The following is a 16,487-nucleotide window of genomic DNA, read 5'->3' on the forward strand; positions in this document are numbered from 1 at the left end:
TCTGATTGACCAGAAGGCCAGGTGTAAATGTTTTGGAAGTCTTGCCTATTCATTCAACCCGTTTGAATACAAGAGAAGCCATCCACCACTGATGGGCAATCAGCAGAACACTATAATATTTGAGAGCATGTGAGAATCTTGAGGGTGCTCTAAATGACAGCAATGCTGACAAAGTTTTATCAATTTTCCCTCTTTGATACGAAGTAATCCCAAATGCAATCAGCTGTTTTTAAGAATGTAACTGTAATCAGATTTCTTTTGTAACTGCGCTGATTACAGTTACTTCAAATTTGTATTCGGATTACGCAATCCCCGTTACATGTAATCCTGCACTACCCTGTCGCCTCTACCATTATTATCCTCTACTATATTAAGATAGATTTTTTGGTTAGGTTCTATAATAAATTGTTCATATGCCCACCCGTGTAGGGCTTCGACTGTGCACAATCGATGTTGTCAGTTGGACTTGATATTCTCTCTCTCCTCCCTACCACATGCTCTATCCCCCTCTTTCTCCCTCTCTCTATTCTCTTTTTTTTCTTTCCCCATCCCCCCTCTACCTCCAAGGGTCTGAAGCCAATGGATTTCAATGGCCTGGCCGATCCTTACGTCAAGCTGCACCTGCTCCCAGGCGCCTGCAAGGTCCACTTTTGTTATTAGCACACATTACATACAGTATATTGATATAGCCTTATCATGAAAAGTCTCATTTATTTTGCACCTATAACGAGTTTTACACATAACCTTTGTTGGAGTCGGGAAATCCCTTGCCACTGGTTATTTATTATTGACAAGGTTATCCCGTGCCATGAAATGTTTCCCAAATAGGTTGGTACTTTGCCCGTTAGGGCCAATGTAAATCGGTATGGGTTTGCTGTTACTGTTTTAACCCTGCTTTGTTGTGATCTTCAACACTCCCAGGCGAACAAACTGAAGACCAAGATCGTGCACAACACCCTGAACCCTGTGTGGAATGAAAGACTCACCTACCTGGGCATCACAGAGGAGGACATGTACAGAAAGACACTCAGGTAAGTATTATACTTGGGAAGGGTTGAAAGTAGATTTCATTTATTTCTGGTACGGGACCTCCTATGTGTGCACGCGTTTGCGCGTGTACCAACATAATGTAGGGGCCTAATCATGAAATTACATATAGAATCAATGCATTTAGTTGTCCAACTGACTAGGTATCCCCTTTCCCTTTCCCTATTAATTCAATAGGATCTCTGTGGGCCTAGTCGTAAAGATTTGTCATTTCACTTAGAAAGTGTTTTACCTTTTATTGTGGCAAAAACACAGCGTCAKGATCTTTTCATCTGATTGTCAAACAGTCACTTCAAAGGGCTCCTTTACTAGGCTACCCACGCACATTCATCCACTCGCAACATATTTCCAGCCTCCAAAACAGWGGTGATTGGAAAGAGACWTCTGATGCTGCTGGAGGACGGTCATTACCTGGAATATGACATTTGAATGCAATTGGCCTAAAAGCATTTTTTACCTCTATTGGATGTAGAAACTAAGTGACTTGTTAGAATGAATTCTGAAAAGAATATCGTCACATTATTTTAGATTGACTCCCGAGTGGCACAGTGGCACTGCATCTCAGTGCTAGATGCGTCACTACAGACACCCTGGTTCGAATCCAGACTGTATCACAACCGACCGTGATTGGGAGTCCCATAGGGCGGCACACAATTGGCCCAGCGTCGTCCGGGTTTGGCCGGTGTAGGCCGTCATTGTAAATAATAATTAGTTCTTAACTGACTTGCCTAGTTAAATAAAGATTAAATAAAAAATGTTAAAATACTAGATACTTGAAACTGTCTGTCTGTCTGTCTGTCTGTCTGTCTGTCTGTCTGTCTGTCTGTCTGTCTGTCTGTCTGTCTGTCTGTCTGTCTGTCTGTCTGTCTGTCTGTCTGTCTGTCTGTCAACCCTGTGACACTCATCTTTTCCCATTGAATGAAATGCATGAACAAAAACATCAACCATTTGACACCTACCTTTTCCCACTGAATGCAATGTATTAACAAAAACAATATATTGTGATGTTTTCCTTTTTCCAAAACATGCTGTTACGATAAATAATGGTTTAATAGCCTACAGTTTTCTTGACCTATTGTGATAGGCTCATGTTTTACCGTTACGGTGTACCCCCACAATTTATTTTGCTGGGACGTCGTACCTGACGTACCGCCTTACTTTCACCCCTGTACTCTGGGCTCCCTTTCTATTTATGTCCTCTTTGTTCTCTCTCTCTCTGTCTCGCTCTCTCACACAGGCGCGAGACAGACACAGACACAGACAGACAGACAGACACACACACACAAAAACAAACACACACTTTCTTTTTCATTTCTCAGTGTCTGTTTCACTCTCATCTGCATGTTTTGTCAACCCCTTTTCTGTCTTCCCCTCCTCTCTTTCTCTTCCCTCCCTCCCTCTCCTTCACCTCATCCTTCACTATCACTCACTCCCTCTCTCTCTCCTCTCAATCTCTCACCATCCCTCCCTTCCCTGCTCCTCYCTCCCTATCTCCCTCTCTCCCACACTCCCTTCCGCCTTCCTTCTCTCTCTTCAGCTGCAGTGACAGATTGAGGTCGGAGTCATCACCAGGGGGTATTTAAGTTAATTGACCCCTCCCCCAGAAGTGACGCAAGCCTCAGATTGTTCGTCTGGGCGACTTCAAAACTTTCTCTAAAGCCGCACGTGGGTGACGGAGTTGTATAGAATAGACTATCGATCTCCTGCGGGAAATTCGATTGTCACCAGCATGAGAGACAATGTCTGCATCAAAAAATAGTGCCCCATGTAGGGAATAGGGTGCCATTTTGGCACAGTAATAAATTATATATATATATATATATATATATACTAAGCAACAAAAAAAAAACATCCCTTTTTCAGGACCGTGTCTTTCAAATATAATTCATAAAAATCCAAATAACTTCACAGATCTTAATGGTAAAGGGTTTAAACAGTTTCTCATGCTTGTTTAATGAACCATGAACAATTAATGAACATACACCTGTGCAACTGTCGTTAAGACACAAATAGCTTACAGACGGTAGGCAATTAAGGTCACAGTTATGAAAACTTAGGACACTAAAGATGCCTTTCGACTGACTCTGAAAAACACCAAAAGAAAGATGCCCATGGTCCCTGCTCATCTGCATGAACGTGCCTTAGGCATGCTGAAAGGAGGCATGAGGACTGCAGATGTGGCCAGGGCAATACATTTCAATGTCCATACTGTGAGACGCCTAAGACAGCACTACAGGGAGACAGGACAGACAGCTGATCGTCCTCGCAGTGGGAGACCATGTGTAACAACACCTGCACAGGATCGGTACATCCGAACATCACACCTGTTGGACAGGTACAGGATGGCAACAACAACTGCCCGAGTTACACCAGGAACGCACAATCCCTCCATCAGTGCTCAGACTGTCCGCAATAGGCTGACAGAGGCTGGACTGAGGACTTGTAGGCCTATTGTAAGGTACGTCCTCACCAGACATCACCGGCAACAACGTCGCCTATGGGCACAAACCCACTGTCGCTGGACCAGACAGGACTGGAAAAAAGTGCTCTCCACTGACGAGTCGCAGTTTTGTCTCACCAGGGGTGATGGTCGGATTCGCGTTTATCGTCGAAGGAATGAGCGTTACACCGAGGCCTGTACTCTGGAGGGGGATTGATTTGGAGGTGGAGGGTCCGTCATGGTCTGGGGCAGTGTGTCACAGAATCACCGGACTGAGCTTGTTGTCATTGCAGGCAATCTTAACGCTGTGCGTTACAGGGAAGACATCCTCCTCCCTCATGTGGTACCCTTCCTACAGGCTATATAATAGTCATTATAAACATCACAGAAGACTGAAATGTATTTTGAAAAACATAATTCCACTTTGACATTATGGGGTATTGTGTGTAAACCAGTGACAAAAAAATCTAAAATTAATACATTTTACACAGCAAAATGTGGAAAAAGTCAAGGGGTGTGAATACTTTCTGAAGGCACTGTATAGAGATTAATGAGATCTATTGAGATTCATGGCGCTCGGTGGGGAATGGAGGTGCTGTGATTGTGTGATATTCATCAGTGACAATTGTTCAGGAACTTTCTTGCTTTATCTCTTCATCTGTCCTCTCAAGAATCTTAATAATCTAGGGGCTTATGGAATTTAGTTTTACCGTCTCTACTTATCCATGACCTGCATACAAAATTTGTATCAGGGAATATATTGGAGTGGCTGACACCAAACTGATGTGTCAATTAATCTAAAATCACCCATTGATACACTAAATGACCAAAAGTATGTGGGCACCTGCTCGTTGAACATCTCATTCCAGATGCATGGACATTATGGAGTTGGTCCCCCTTTTTCTGTTATAACAGCCTCCACTCTTCTGGGAAGGCTTTCCACTCGATGTTGGAACATTGCTGCGGCCACAAGAACATTAGTGAGTTCGGCCACTGATGTTGGGAGATTAGGCCTGGCTCGCAGTCGACGTTCCAATTCACCCCAAAGGTGTTCGATGGGGTTGAGGTCAGGGCTCTGTGCAGGCCAGTCAAGTTCTTCCACACCGATCTCTACAAACCATTTCTGGAYGGACCTCGCTTTGTGCACGGGGGCATTGTAATGCTGAAACAGGAAAGGGCCTTCCCCAAACTGTTGCCACAAAGTTGGAAGCACAGAATCATCTAGAAAGTCATTATATGCTGTACCATTGTACGCTGCAGCCCCAGACCATTATTCCTCCTCCACCAAACTTTACAGTTGGCACTATGCATTCGGGCTTGTAGCGTTCTCCTGGCATTTGACAAACGTTGRACTGCCAGATGGTGAAGCGTGATTCATCACTTCAGAGAATGCGTTTCCACTGAGTTCAATGGTGGCAAGCTTACTCCACTCCAGGCGACGCTTGGCATTGCGCATGATGATCTTAGGCTTGTGTGCGGCTGCTCGGCCATGGAAACCCATTTCATTAAGTTCCCGACAAACAGTTATTGTGGTGACGCTGCTTCCAGAGGCAGTTAGGAACTCGGTAGTGAGTGTTGCAGCCCAGGACAGACAATGTTTATTCAATTTGATTAACTGACTTGTTGGAAAGGTGGCATCCTATGACAGTGCCCCGTTGAAAGTCACTGAGCTCTTCAATAAGGCCATTCTACTGACAATGTTTGTCTATGGAGATTGCATGGCTGTGTGCTTGATTTTATATACGTCAGCAACGGGTGTGGCTGAAATAGCTGAATCCACTCATTTTAAAGGTTGTCCACATACTTTTGGATATATAGTGTACGTTAATTTGCATGTTTGGATTGGCRTATTTCACTGATTGAAGTGTCTTCATTTAAATAAATTATTTCACTGATTGAAGCTTCGGTTTGTGCCACTCTCCCAGTGCGAGGATTAAATTCAAACAGCCTTTTATCACCGCTACAGCCATTGTGTTCGCCAAGGAGCTGAAAATGTCAGCCACCATCACGGTAATAGGAAATTGATAATGTATTCTGAGGGCAATAGAGTGCCGCTCCCTTCCTCTCCCCTCCATTTTTTTCTGCTTCTCTCTCTCTGTCTCACTGACTCCCTATCTGCCTCCCCGCTATCTCTCTCTCTCTTTCCCTGCCTCCTCTCTCTCTGTGTCTCGGTCTGTGTCTCTCTGTCTCTATGTCTCTATGTGTTTGTTTCGCTGGTTTTTCTTCTAGAGGACGTGAAGTAAAGGTTGCTTGTGTTCTGAGGGCTAATAAGACAATACAGTGTAAATTATCTCTGGAGCCTTCAACAGCTATCGAGTGGTTTCCCTGGGCAACTGGCCTCTCGCACCTGACCGCACATAAGCAAAGTCCTAAATGGCACCCTATTCCCTACATAGTGCACTACTTTTGACCAGAGCCATATGGGCCCTGGTCAAAAGTACTGCATTATATAGGGAATATGGTGCCATTTGGGACACAACCATATTTGTACAGTACATCCTTCCCAGTTCCAGGCGGCTGAAGACAGCCAGGCAATTTGGCCGTCTTGGTCCCTTGATCAAGGATTTAGTTAAAGAGGAAAATCAGACGATCGGGTCGGTGGACAGGCAGCACATTCTATTACACACTCTCTCTTACACACACACACGCACGCACGCACGCACGCACGCAGCTGCAAACACACACACAACAACACACACACACACACACACACACACACACACACAAATGCCTGTGCATACAAAACAGAAGGTAACACTTTATTTGGAGAGGCAGAAACATTTCAACTATCTACTAACCCTGACTCTAACCATAACCTTAACCTTAGCAAGCAGCTGCTTATCAACAGTAGTTTGTTGMTAGTATGACCATCTGTACAGATGGACTATCCAGATTATCCAAATAGTGTCTCTCTCTCGTTTTCCTTTCTCATCTTTCCCTGGCTTTCATCACCTTCCACCCTCTCCCTTGATTTCACATGCACACCCTCTCGCTTTCTCTCCCACCCACTTCTTTCTCCATGTGTGTTTCTGTCTAATTTAGGTGACATAGTGGCAGGATTTAAAAACAACTGCAGAGCCCATAAATATGGATTAGATTAGCCTAGCATGCTGCACTTTCACTCTCTGAAATCCCAGTGGTGCCACATGCTAATTGTGTCTGCTATGTGTGCATGTATTATTCATTATATTTGCCTGTATCTTTATCAGACACAGCATACATGCATCATTTTCACTATTGCAAAAACATAGTCTAAGCCAAAGCAGCAAATGTATGTTGTGTAACAGCATTTTGCATGATTTTTGAACTTTTATTTAACTAGGCAAGTCAGTTAAGAACAAATTCTTATTTACAATGACGGCCTAACCCGGACGACGCTGGGCCAATTGTGCGCCGCCCTATAGGACTCCCAATCACGGCCGGTTGTGATACAGCCTGGAATCGATCCAGGGTCTGTAGTGTCACCTCTAGCACTGAGATGCAGTTCCTAAGACCACTGCGCCACTCGGGAGCAGAATTATGATACAGTTGTAATGCATTTTAAGACTTGTCATGAGCATTTGAGCTTCACAATGTCTTATCATTATGATGACTAATGACAAAATAAGAGCCATTTGAGTCAGTTGAAATTTGGATACATAGAGACTGATGGCTGATGCATGTTTATAACGAGTTAAAAAGCATTATACTTGCAGGTGTAACAGATGTGGATTTGTGAATCTCACTCCTCAGCCGGAAAACGTGCGACTGGTTAGAATGTATCAGGACAGCGATCACGTGTCTGCAAGGCAAATGTCCCAGGTTCTAGTCTTGGTGTGAGCTAGAGCAGAAGGAATTCGTACAGCTAAGCAATGCACAGTGACGTCCGCTACACAGGCTGTGTTTCTTTCGAATTCAGTGCATGTCAGTCCTGTCAATGGTTAGTCATCGTAATTGAGTTAAGTTAGTCATGACCGACTTTGTTGAATGTTCATGTCTACTTGTATGCTCTCTCGCTCTCTCTGTCTCGCTCTCTGTCTCTGTGCCCTATTCCTCCCCCCTATACCTAGGGCTCTATTAAATCCGCATCGCGGAAGTTTAGCTTTCTGGGTAGTTGTAATTTACAGTTTTTTACAATCACTTTGGCACTAATTTCAGAACCTTGTGGTCATTTTTCAAAACTCTAGACACAAAACTCAAAACGGTCATGACTTTGTAAGACAGGCTGTCCAATGTTCAAAACATTGCATTGTGCATTCATATCTTTAAAGAAACCTTGCACTTGCAGAATCATTGGTTCAAATAAATCATTTATTTATGAAATACCATAGGAACATTCATTTAGATCACCCACACACAAGATACCGATAGTTTCACTGTGTAGTTGTTCGTACAATCATTAAATATTGTAGTACAAAATATGTGATACATGTTTCATTATGCTACTACACGTAAATACATCACTGTAAAAGGACTAGTAGAGAGAATACTACAGACACAGTGGAATCATTGAACAAAATATGAAGTGTATTGATGATATACAATAAAATCACAACATAGGTTTCTTTGAATCAAAGCAAAAATAATTGGCTACAAAATGTTTTAAAAACAGTTAAAGGTCAACTGCAGTGTTCCTCACCTGCCTTACTGTAAAAAGCAAAACAAAAGATTGATTACTGTACTTCTATATTCCATTAACCCTGTCTTGTGGATTTGGCCACAAGTTCTCATCCACATCACAATGGATGTTTTCATTAGCCAAACATCTTGGGAAGAATCTTCGGGCATGGTGAATCCTGGCCTGACACTGGTCTGCCGTGATGYCATTGCATGCGTCATCCATGGCCTGGAGAAGGGTGGCTTGTTCGTGAGGGCGCCTATCATATACCTTCCACCTCCATGTGGAGAAAAATTCCTCAATTGGGTTAAGGAAAGGAGAGTATGGGGGTAAGTACAGGGTGGTAAATTGTGGATGGGCCTGAAACCATGCTTGCACCATTTGAGCATGGTGGAACCTGACATTATCCCACACAATGACATAGGTCATGYCATCAGCTCTACAGACTGGATTTAGCTCATCAAGGAAGGTTACATTCGAACAGCGAATCATGTGGCTGCCTGCAACTCAATATATAGAGTATATAGAGTAGAGAGCTTTAGATGTTGTTCGACCAAACATTAGAACGGACAAGATGCGAAATCTAAGCAACTTTGACCGTGGTATGATTGTTGATGCCACACATTGTCACGCCCTCACCTTAGTATTATTTGTTGTTCTTTATTATTTTGGTTAGGTCAGGGTGTGACATGGGTGATTATATGTTTTTGTCCCGTCTAGGGTTTTTGTATGTTTATGGGATTGTGACCAGTCTAGGGCTTTTGTATGTCTATGGTTGCCTAGATTGGTTCTCAATTAGAGGCAGCTGTTTATCGTTGTCTCTGATTGGGAACCATATTTAGGCAGCCATATTCCTTGAGTATTTCGTGGGTGWTTATCTATGTCTATGTTTAGTTGCTTGTGTCAGCACTATGATTATACAGCTTCATGTTCGTTTTGTTGTTTTTGTATAGTTCATTCCGTGTTCTTTCTTTATTAAAAGAAGATGCATTCAAATCACGCTGCGCTTTGGTCTCATCGCTATAATGAACGTGACACACATGGTGATTCCAGCATCTCAAAAACAGCTGCCTTCCTGGGATTTTTACGCACTACAGTCTCCAGAGTTTACAGAGAATGGTGCGATAAACAAAACACATTCAGTGAGCGGCAGTTCTGTGGGCAAAAACACCTTGTTAATGAAAGAGTTCAGAGGAGAATGTCCAGACTTATTCAAGCTAACAGAAATGCCACAAATGCTCAAACAACAGCTGTTTAAAACAGTGGTGTGCAGAAGGGCTTCTCTTAATGTACAACACCGTAAATAACCCAGGCTGTTATGGAGGCAAAAAGGGGGTCCTACCCAGTACTAGATAGGTGTACCTAATAAAGTGGCCGGTGAGTGTACAGTAATGTCAAATCTGAAAACATGGTCTGGAAAAGTGGTACATGGGACCATAGAAACAGTGTATGATAAAGAATGATGATGAAATATTACAGCCATAGATAATGTAGTCCAATTGGTTCATATTCCACGGTAATTGGTGTCAATGGATCTCGTTATCCTGAAACTTTCATGATCTAAACATGGAATATTGTTTGTCAGTTTCCATAAAACTATGCATTAAGAGTAATGCAACAGTTACTCATCATTTTGAGCAGTTGTATCAATTGATAGTTAGATCATTGTAATGAAATGAATAGACAGTCATCTCAGATTTAATGTGTGATTTGCATTTTGAAATGGTAATACTTTGATGTTAAGTTGTGTCATTTTGAACAGGTGATTTTAGTTCAATGAACAAATTATCTTAGCTTTATGTGTATTGTATCCAAGCAATTGGAAAAAGTGTTAGAGTTTAGAAAAATTTGCATTTTGATCATTGGTTGTGAGTTTTCTGTCTTGAGTTTTGAAAAATGACATCAAGGTTCTGAAATTAGTGCCAAAGTGATTCAAAAAAAACTGTAAAGGCAATGTTACTGCTTTAGTGGAGACTGCATTCACGGTAAACGCTGCATGTCTGCTCAACCGGAAATTACAGATTGAATAGAGCCCTTAGTCATGACTGAGTTAGACACAAGTGACCAACTCTGCTTGACTTGTGTGTGTTCTCTCTCTCTCCTTCTGTCTCTCCTCCATCCATCCGTCAGGGTGTCTGTGTGTGACGAGGACAAGCTGACGCATAACGAGTTCATCGGAGAGTCGCGGGTGGCCCTGCGCCGCGTGAAGCCCGACCAAACCAAGCGCTTCAACATTTGTCTGGAACACCCACCGCCTGTGAGAAAGAGGGAGAGAGGGATGAGGGGGAGCGAGGGACGGAGGGGGGATGGAGTTCACTTTATTGGACTTTTTCAGGAATTTCTCTCACATCATAAGTTCTTCTTCTTGAGTCATCTCTTCCCCACCCCGTGCCAAACAAAACCATACAGTCAAAATGTCAGATCCAAACCACCAGCGATGAGAAGATAGATAAAGGCAGATTACAATAAAAAGGGATAAGGGAGTGAACGTTGTTTATAATAAGGGTTACAAGAGGAAAATCAGACCACTCTGAAATTAAAACAGATAGCCCCCTCTTCAGCAAAATATATTTGACCTGAACGTTTGGAAATAAAAAGTTTGCTAAACACAAAATAATAAAACAAATTGGAGGATAGCCGAGAACATGTCTACCGTTTACCCTCACTTCTTCAACAGACCAGAGTGTTAGATATGCATCCTGTAAGCATTACATGGCAATGCAGGAATTTTGATAGCGCCCAGRGCCGTGGGCCAGAAGGTTGTGGGTTCGCAGACCACTGTAGACAAGAGTAGGGGTGGCCTCCTTAGTGGTCTAAGGCATTGCATCGTCGTGCTAGCTGTGCCACTAGAGATTCTGGGTTCAAGTCCAGGCTCTGTTGCAGCCGGCCGCAACCGGTAGATCCATGGGAAGGAACAAAATTGTCCCAGCATCATCTGGGTTAGGGAGGGTTTGGCCGGCAGGCATGTCCTTGTCCCATCACGCACTAGCGACTCTTATGGCGGGCCGGGCGCAGTGCACCCTGACATGGTCACCACGGTCACTTCCGGGTTAAGTGGGCATTGTGTAAGAAGCAGCGCGGCTTGGTTGGGTTGTGTTTCGGAGGATGCGTGGCTCTTCGTCTCTCCCGAGTCCGTACGGGAGTTGCAGCGATGAGACAAGACTATCAATTGGATACCATGAAATTGGGGAGAAAAAGTGGTAAAAAAAAAGAGTAGGGGTGGAAAAATCTCCTTTATAGTAAAAGTATTACATGAATCGATCATGGTATTTGCTGGTCTGAGAAAAAAACATTTTTTATAAAACTTTCATGCAATTCTGAAACATTTTACAAATTGTCACGAACCGGCTCGAAGTTCGTAACAAAAAGGGAGACAACGTGGAGATAAGGAATAACAAAAWATATTTATTAACTGAAGTAAACTAAATACAATTAACAATGGTGTGTGTAGTCAGTAATCAGTAGTGTAAGTGAGTGGTTGCGTGCATAAATGTGATAATGAGAGAGGAAGGTGCCAACGCAAACAAAAACGGCCACAACCAAAATCTATCAGTGTCTGCATGGAGAGAGTCTCCCCAATGAATGGGGAAGAGGTGTATTTATCCCATTTTCCTGACGACCCTCCTTGCTCCGCCTACCGACATCCTATTAAGGAAAACAAGAGCAAAGAGAGAATTCCGCAGACAGAGTGGGAGGGTCGTCACAATATAAGCAGAATATTTTTTAATACCACACAAATTATCAGGTGTGACGGTAAAACAGTGATGCAGACAACGTCAAATTAACAATGGTTTAATAATCCAACAGGGGCAGACAATAGACAGGTCAAGGCAGGCAGGGGTCAGTAAACCAGAGGTGGGGCAACGGTTCCCGGACAGCAGGCGGGCTCAGGGTAGGCAGAGGTCAATAATCGAGGTGGGGAAAATGTACAGATCGGCAGGCAGTGTAAAGGCTTCTAGGAGTAGTGGGTGGAGGAGTCAGGCGCAGAGAGCAGGGTAGTTCAAAACGTGGATCTTTATTCCAAGAACAGAGTAACTGTCACGCCAAACACAAGGGCTCATAAATACCCAGTCCAACAAATAGGACGAAACTGTACAGAAAAGCGGAATCCACAATAATCCACACACCATGAACAGAAAAACAAGCCCGCACAAAAGCCGGCGGGCCTACCGGGTTTAAATAGCCCGAAACAAAACCCAAACAAGAAACAGGTGAAACTAATCAGACAAACTAACTGAAACAGAAAAGGGGATCGGTGGCAGCTAGTAGGCCGGCGACGACGACCGCCGAGCGCCGCCCGAACAAGAAGAGGCACCATCTTCGGCGGGATTCGTGACAGGCAGGCTCATGGTCAGGGGCAGGCAGAGTGGTCAGGCAGGCGGGCTAAGAGTCAAGACAGGCAAGGGTCAAAACCAGGAGGGTGAGAAAAAGAGAGACTAAGAAAAGCAGGAGCTGAGACACAAAAACGCTGGTTGACTTGACAAACATGCAGCAGACAAACACAGGTATAAATACACAGAGGATAATGGGGAAGATGGGCAACACCTGGAGGGGGGTGGAGACAATTACAAAGACAGGTGAACCAGATCAGTGTGACAAATTATGGAAATTACAGGCTAAGAATAGACAGAGGCCGATGTGTTCATATTAATCATATTTATCCAAATGCCAAATCAGTGTGTCTTGTTTGGAACTAAATTGTCCCTGTTTGCAAATAATTCAATCTGAAACTATAACGGCACAAGGCGAGACCCAGATGCAGACACAGGAGGCAGATGGTTCGAGTCTTAGTTGTTTATTTATATCCAAAAGGAGTAGGCAAGAGAATGGTTGTGGACAGGCAAAAGGTCAAAACCAGATTCTGAGTCCAAGAGGTACAGAGTGGCAGACAGGCTTGATGTTAGGGCAGGCAGGTGGGTCAGGCAGGCGTGTCCAGAAAAAACAGGCAAGGGTCAAAACCGAGAAGACTAGAAAAAGAGAATAGAAAACATACAAGACGAACTGGCACAGAGAGACAGGAAACACAGGGATAAATACACTGGGGAAAATAAGCGACACCTGGAGGTGGTGGAGACAATCACAAGAACAGGTGAAACAGATCAGGGCGTGRCAGAAACGTAATTTGRAATCTGAGCATGGTACTTTCCAAAAGTTAGGCCTAACTTTCCACCCCATACAGAGTACGCCTACCGTTGCAGAAAAATGTAAGCTTTAATTGCTGGCTACACTTCTTCAGTTGCGTAACCCAATGAGAGAAGATCACAGGTGTTTCCCTAAAAGCTGTCTGGGTTTAAGCATCTTCTATTGTACAGAAAGTGAATAGCTTAATCAGTTGATAGTGACAGAATTAGAATACTTCCAAGCAAAGTAAATGTTTTTGTCTCCTCGGCTATAGGACATTGTAGCTCAGCCTCTGAATGTCAAATAAACGAAACAATGATATCCCCATATGCATCAAAGTCACGTCTTTCCCGGGTATTTTACAGCTTGTTTCTAGAATAAAGCACTGCGGACCAAAGCGCTGTTATAGATCATTTTATATAATCAGATCTGTTTTATTTTCTTCAAAATCTTAAGCTAACAAGGGGTAGGCCTGTGCTTTTTGACATTTTATTTAAAATAAGGTAGGCCTATGGCATACCCTCTCATACCCCCTCAATTCGAGTCCTGGTTTTAACTTAACAGCCGTTCACTGACACAGAGGTAGGCTTTTTTAAGAGTGAATAGTGGGTGGAGGAACTGACCGACAAATCTATGGTTATATCAGCCTATAGCTTAATTTCATCTGTCAAACATTTAGGCTTACCTCTTATTTCTTAATAGGTAAAAATAGGCTCCAACACAAAGCCCTCTTGTTGTTAGTAGTCTAATTAAAATGAAGAYGGTTGAAATGCCTAGTCGAATTTGCCTTCTTTCAGCACTATGAGCTGTCCATTTCYGATTGCTGCTGCTTCAAGTTTCAGCACCGCAATGTAAATGATTCGAATCTGTCTTATTGTGAGGTCAATAACTCTGATAAATACATAATGGGCAAGAAACATATTGTTTTTAATAAAATCAATTATAGTAGTAGCAAGCTATCAAAGATGACCTCCGGTCCTCCCCTTCGCACTCTCTTTTCAAACTGAACAGAACATAAACTATAGGCCAGTCTTCACGCACGTTTTTGGACTAGGCTTAATAGCCACCAAAAATCAAAAGAAGCCTTTGACTCTCCTCCTGAACTGCCACCGTAGGTCTACACAGCACAGCCATTGGTTAGGCAGCACACAAAAACTTTTTTGATCAGTAAGAGCAGAGCAGCCCGGGGCTCAGGGTTGGAATATCCTTTGCAGTGTGTAATGCTGCCTAGTTTTATTTAGACCACCCCAGCAGATATCTTAGAAAGATAACTTTGTTCCGTGCTTCTCTGAGCACRCACTTCGTAGCCTATAGGCTATGGATCCTTATTGAGACCACATGAAATAGCCTATAGACACACTTGATATTGCGTGCCCAGCAAAGCTGTGAAACCTATTGTTATTCTCTGAATTCTTATTATTTTCATTTCCCTTGACTTGGTCAAATAACTCAAGCAAAGATAGTGAAAAAATATATATATTTGGCACACAGACACTAGAGGTCATGAGTAACTTGGTCAAAAATAATGGCACTGATTGGCCTATGAGGTGCTGTTATAAGCAGTCTCACTTAAACCTTCAAATCCGTCGCCTCTTTAGACCTAGAGACTTGAAATGCTGAACAAATTTGCCTCAAGGACCCAAAGGTCTCTCAGGATAGATTTTCCTACATCTTGAACATTTTTGAAAAYGTATTCTCATTCTTCTCTCAACTTAGTTTCGGAAAAGCTAAAGGATTGGGTAAGATATGGCTGAGTTATTTATAAATCAGATTTTACCTGTCCATTTAAATCCTTTGTAAATCCACTTCACAATGGCTTATCAACTTGAAACGTTTTAGGGTCACAGTTCTCTTTTTTGACTGTAACTGTAATGCTTAAAATAATCACAAAACATCTTCTCATGGACTAAAAGTCAGATTGACTCAAAATGTCACAATAGTCACTAAAGAGTTCGAGAAAATAATGTTCAATAACATTCAAAGATGGCCACACAATACCAGTGGATTCATATTAGCACATACGTCTTCTCATGAACCATAGGACCAAAAGACACCAATTTGGAATGTAGACCCATGGTACATGTCTTAACTTGGTTAAAGAAAATCTTGGTCAAAAGATGGCTGAGTTATTGACCTATCAAAAATCCGATTTGACATGTCCATTTAAACCAATGTTAATCCACTCCACAGTGTCCTATCAACTTGAAACGTATCATCGCTATCAAGGATGTCTGAAAGTCAAACTGAATTTGGTATGGATGTCTAAAAAAACAAGGAAACTAGAAACAACTAATTGTTTGCATATGTAACGCTAATGCTCAAAGTCATCTGCAATCATCTTCTCCTCATTAACCATATGTCAGATTCCYTCCAGGTTTTGTATTTACTCATTACGTCAGTCTTTAATAGTTGCCGCATTCAAAACATAAGCTGTGTGAATAGTAAGTCACTGCTACCTTAGATGGCTGCACCAGACTAGATGGCAGCACTATAAATGTCATTGGCACCAGTGGCACCATAGGACACTAGAGCAATAACACTTGATCAAGTGGACTTTGTCTAATGCAAAGGATTGTTAAATTATGCTGACGAATAATGTGAAAAACAGGTTTTTAGAAATGTATTAATTTATTTAAAAAATGGAAATACCTTGTTTACAAAGGTATTCAGACCCTTTGATATGAGACTCGAAATTGAGCTCAGGTGCATCCTGTTTCCACAACTTGATTGGAGTCCACCTGTGGTAAATTCAATTTATTGGACATGATTTGGAAACGCACACACCTGTCTAAATAACTCCCCAAATACGGGTATCGCAAGCTTGTAGCGTCATACCCAAAAAGACTCGAGGCTATATTTGCTGCCAAACCTGCTCCAACAAAGTACTGAGTAAAGAGTCTGAATACTTATGTAAATTTGCAAACATTTCTAAAAACCAGTTTTCTTTTTCATTATGGAGTATTGTGTGTAGATTGATGAGGGGGGTAAAAAAAAACAATTTAATCAATGTTAGTCTAAAGCTGTCACGTAACAAAATGTGTTAAAAGTGAAGGGGTCTGAATACTTTCCGAATGCACTATATGTGGTCTGAACGTAGTGAAAAGTGGAGATTTTATTTGGGAAAATATGAAACCGGAAGTCCTGCCTCTTGCTCTGTCAGGATACGACAGTTGTGAGGGTATATTTAAGTATTTTGGAATGCTAATGTGGAGTGAACCGACTGAGATTGAAATCATTTACACAAGCAGAATTAAGTAATGACTTTAAGAATGATTACAAGCT

At 42.4% G+C, this 16,487-nt stretch overlaps 1 protein-coding gene across 2 annotated transcripts in view; it reads left to right on the forward strand.

Annotated features, from left to right (window-relative positions):
* Window positions 1–16,487, forward strand: part of LOC111977562 (double C2-like domain-containing protein alpha) — an 80,283-nt gene that overhangs the window by 39,272 nt on the left and 24,524 nt on the right. For both annotated transcript variants that reach the window (XM_024007037.2, XM_024007038.2), the window contains exons 4-6: window positions 568–642; window positions 922–1,031; window positions 10,215–10,341. In XM_024007037.2, the coding sequence (XP_023862805.1) occupies window positions 568–642; window positions 922–1,031; window positions 10,215–10,341 (312 nt within the window). The remainder of the gene's footprint in view (window positions 1–567; window positions 643–921; window positions 1,032–10,214; window positions 10,342–16,487) is intronic.

This window comes from Salvelinus sp. IW2-2015, linkage group LG18, assembly GCF_002910315.2.
Source record: "Salvelinus sp. IW2-2015 linkage group LG18, ASM291031v2, whole genome shotgun sequence".
NCBI classification, from domain to species: domain Eukaryota; kingdom Metazoa; phylum Chordata; class Actinopteri; order Salmoniformes; family Salmonidae; genus Salvelinus; species Salvelinus sp. IW2-2015.